The 1,155-nt window shown below is 43.0% G+C and overlaps 1 protein-coding gene across 1 annotated transcript in view; it reads left to right on the top strand.

The window, feature by feature from the left end:
• The window catches only part of PREP (prolyl endopeptidase), a 96,471-nt gene that overhangs the window by 15,034 nt on the left and 80,282 nt on the right, over positions 1 to 1,155 (top strand). Inside the window, exon 4 of the mRNA XM_008637920.2 lies at positions 1,006 to 1,136. Coding sequence (XP_008636142.1) covers positions 1,006 to 1,136 — 131 coding nt within the window. The remainder of the gene's footprint in view (positions 1 to 1,005; positions 1,137 to 1,155) is intronic.

The following is a 1,155-nucleotide window of genomic DNA, read 5'->3' as shown; positions in this document are numbered from 1 at the left end:
GGCCCGGCCTGGCCTGGCCCGAGCAGGGCCTGGCCGGGCCCACTGGCCCCCACACGGGGCCTGCAGCCACCTGTGCCAGCACCGGAAACGAGAGAGCCTGGGGGGGAGTTTGTCTATTCTTAAGTGTGCATCACAGAGGTGGTCACAACTTTAAGTGGCTTAGAGAATTGTCCATATTCAAACTGGCCAGCTGATAGGTTCTGTCAGGTCCCAGAGGAAGCTGTAAGCACCCCTTAGCAAGGACATCCCTTCCGGGACTATGCTTGCTAACCTATGACACCATGTTTGTACCCAAGTACTGGTCAGTCTTAGGGAATATATGTACTGATTTTGAGGTTTGAACATTGCTTCATAAATTCCCCTGTTCCCCCAGGTGAAGCTGCTGTCTGGTTTGTTAAGTCACATGTTTGTGTAGTAAAGTTCTATGAAGGAAGAAAAATGTAGTACCTCTGACTTGCATAGAATATGGGTGTTAATTTCTTTGAGATCTGTAGTGTCTTAGGATGGGAAGAGTATCACTCACTAAAGGCAACTCTGTAGTTGTCTGTTCTGCAACTTTTTCAAACGCATCTTTAGGGGCATTGGTAAATACAAATGAAACAGTTTTCATTCTGTTTCATTTGAACATAAGTCTGTCACTCAGTATGGGTTGAAAGCAGCTATATGAATGACAAACCTGAGAACATAAGGGATGGGAACCTGTGCCAGTACTTGTAACAGAGAAATGCTGCAGCTGCCAGAAATGTTTAACATAGACAGTTATGTGGAGTTTATAGTATACTTAGAATTCTTTGAAATGCACTGTGGCAAATGCAGCTTTTATTTTTAAAGGATATTTTGGATGCATCCTAGCCATGATTCCTACTCTGATGTGAAACTTGTGTTTCCCTAACATATTCATCTGTCTTTTATTCACTTCATGACAATCTCATACAAATTTTTGTGCTTGCCTAACTGAGAATCAGAGTTCTTCCTACTTAATTTTTCCCTCTTGTGTTCTTTTAGGTATTTTCACTTCTACAATACAGGGCTCCAGAATCAGCGAGTTTTATATGTACAAGACTCCTTGGATGCTGATGCCAAAGTTTTTCTCGATCCAAATAAGCTTTCTGATGATGGCACTGTGGCCTTACGAGGTTAGTGAGACAGCAGTTC

Source organism: Corvus brachyrhynchos, unplaced genomic scaffold (assembly GCF_000691975.1).
Source record: "Corvus brachyrhynchos isolate BGI_N302 unplaced genomic scaffold, ASM69197v1 scaffold14, whole genome shotgun sequence".
NCBI classification, from domain to species: Eukaryota; Metazoa; Chordata; class Aves; order Passeriformes; family Corvidae; genus Corvus; species Corvus brachyrhynchos.
This window is presented reverse-complemented; position numbering and strand designations above follow the sequence as displayed.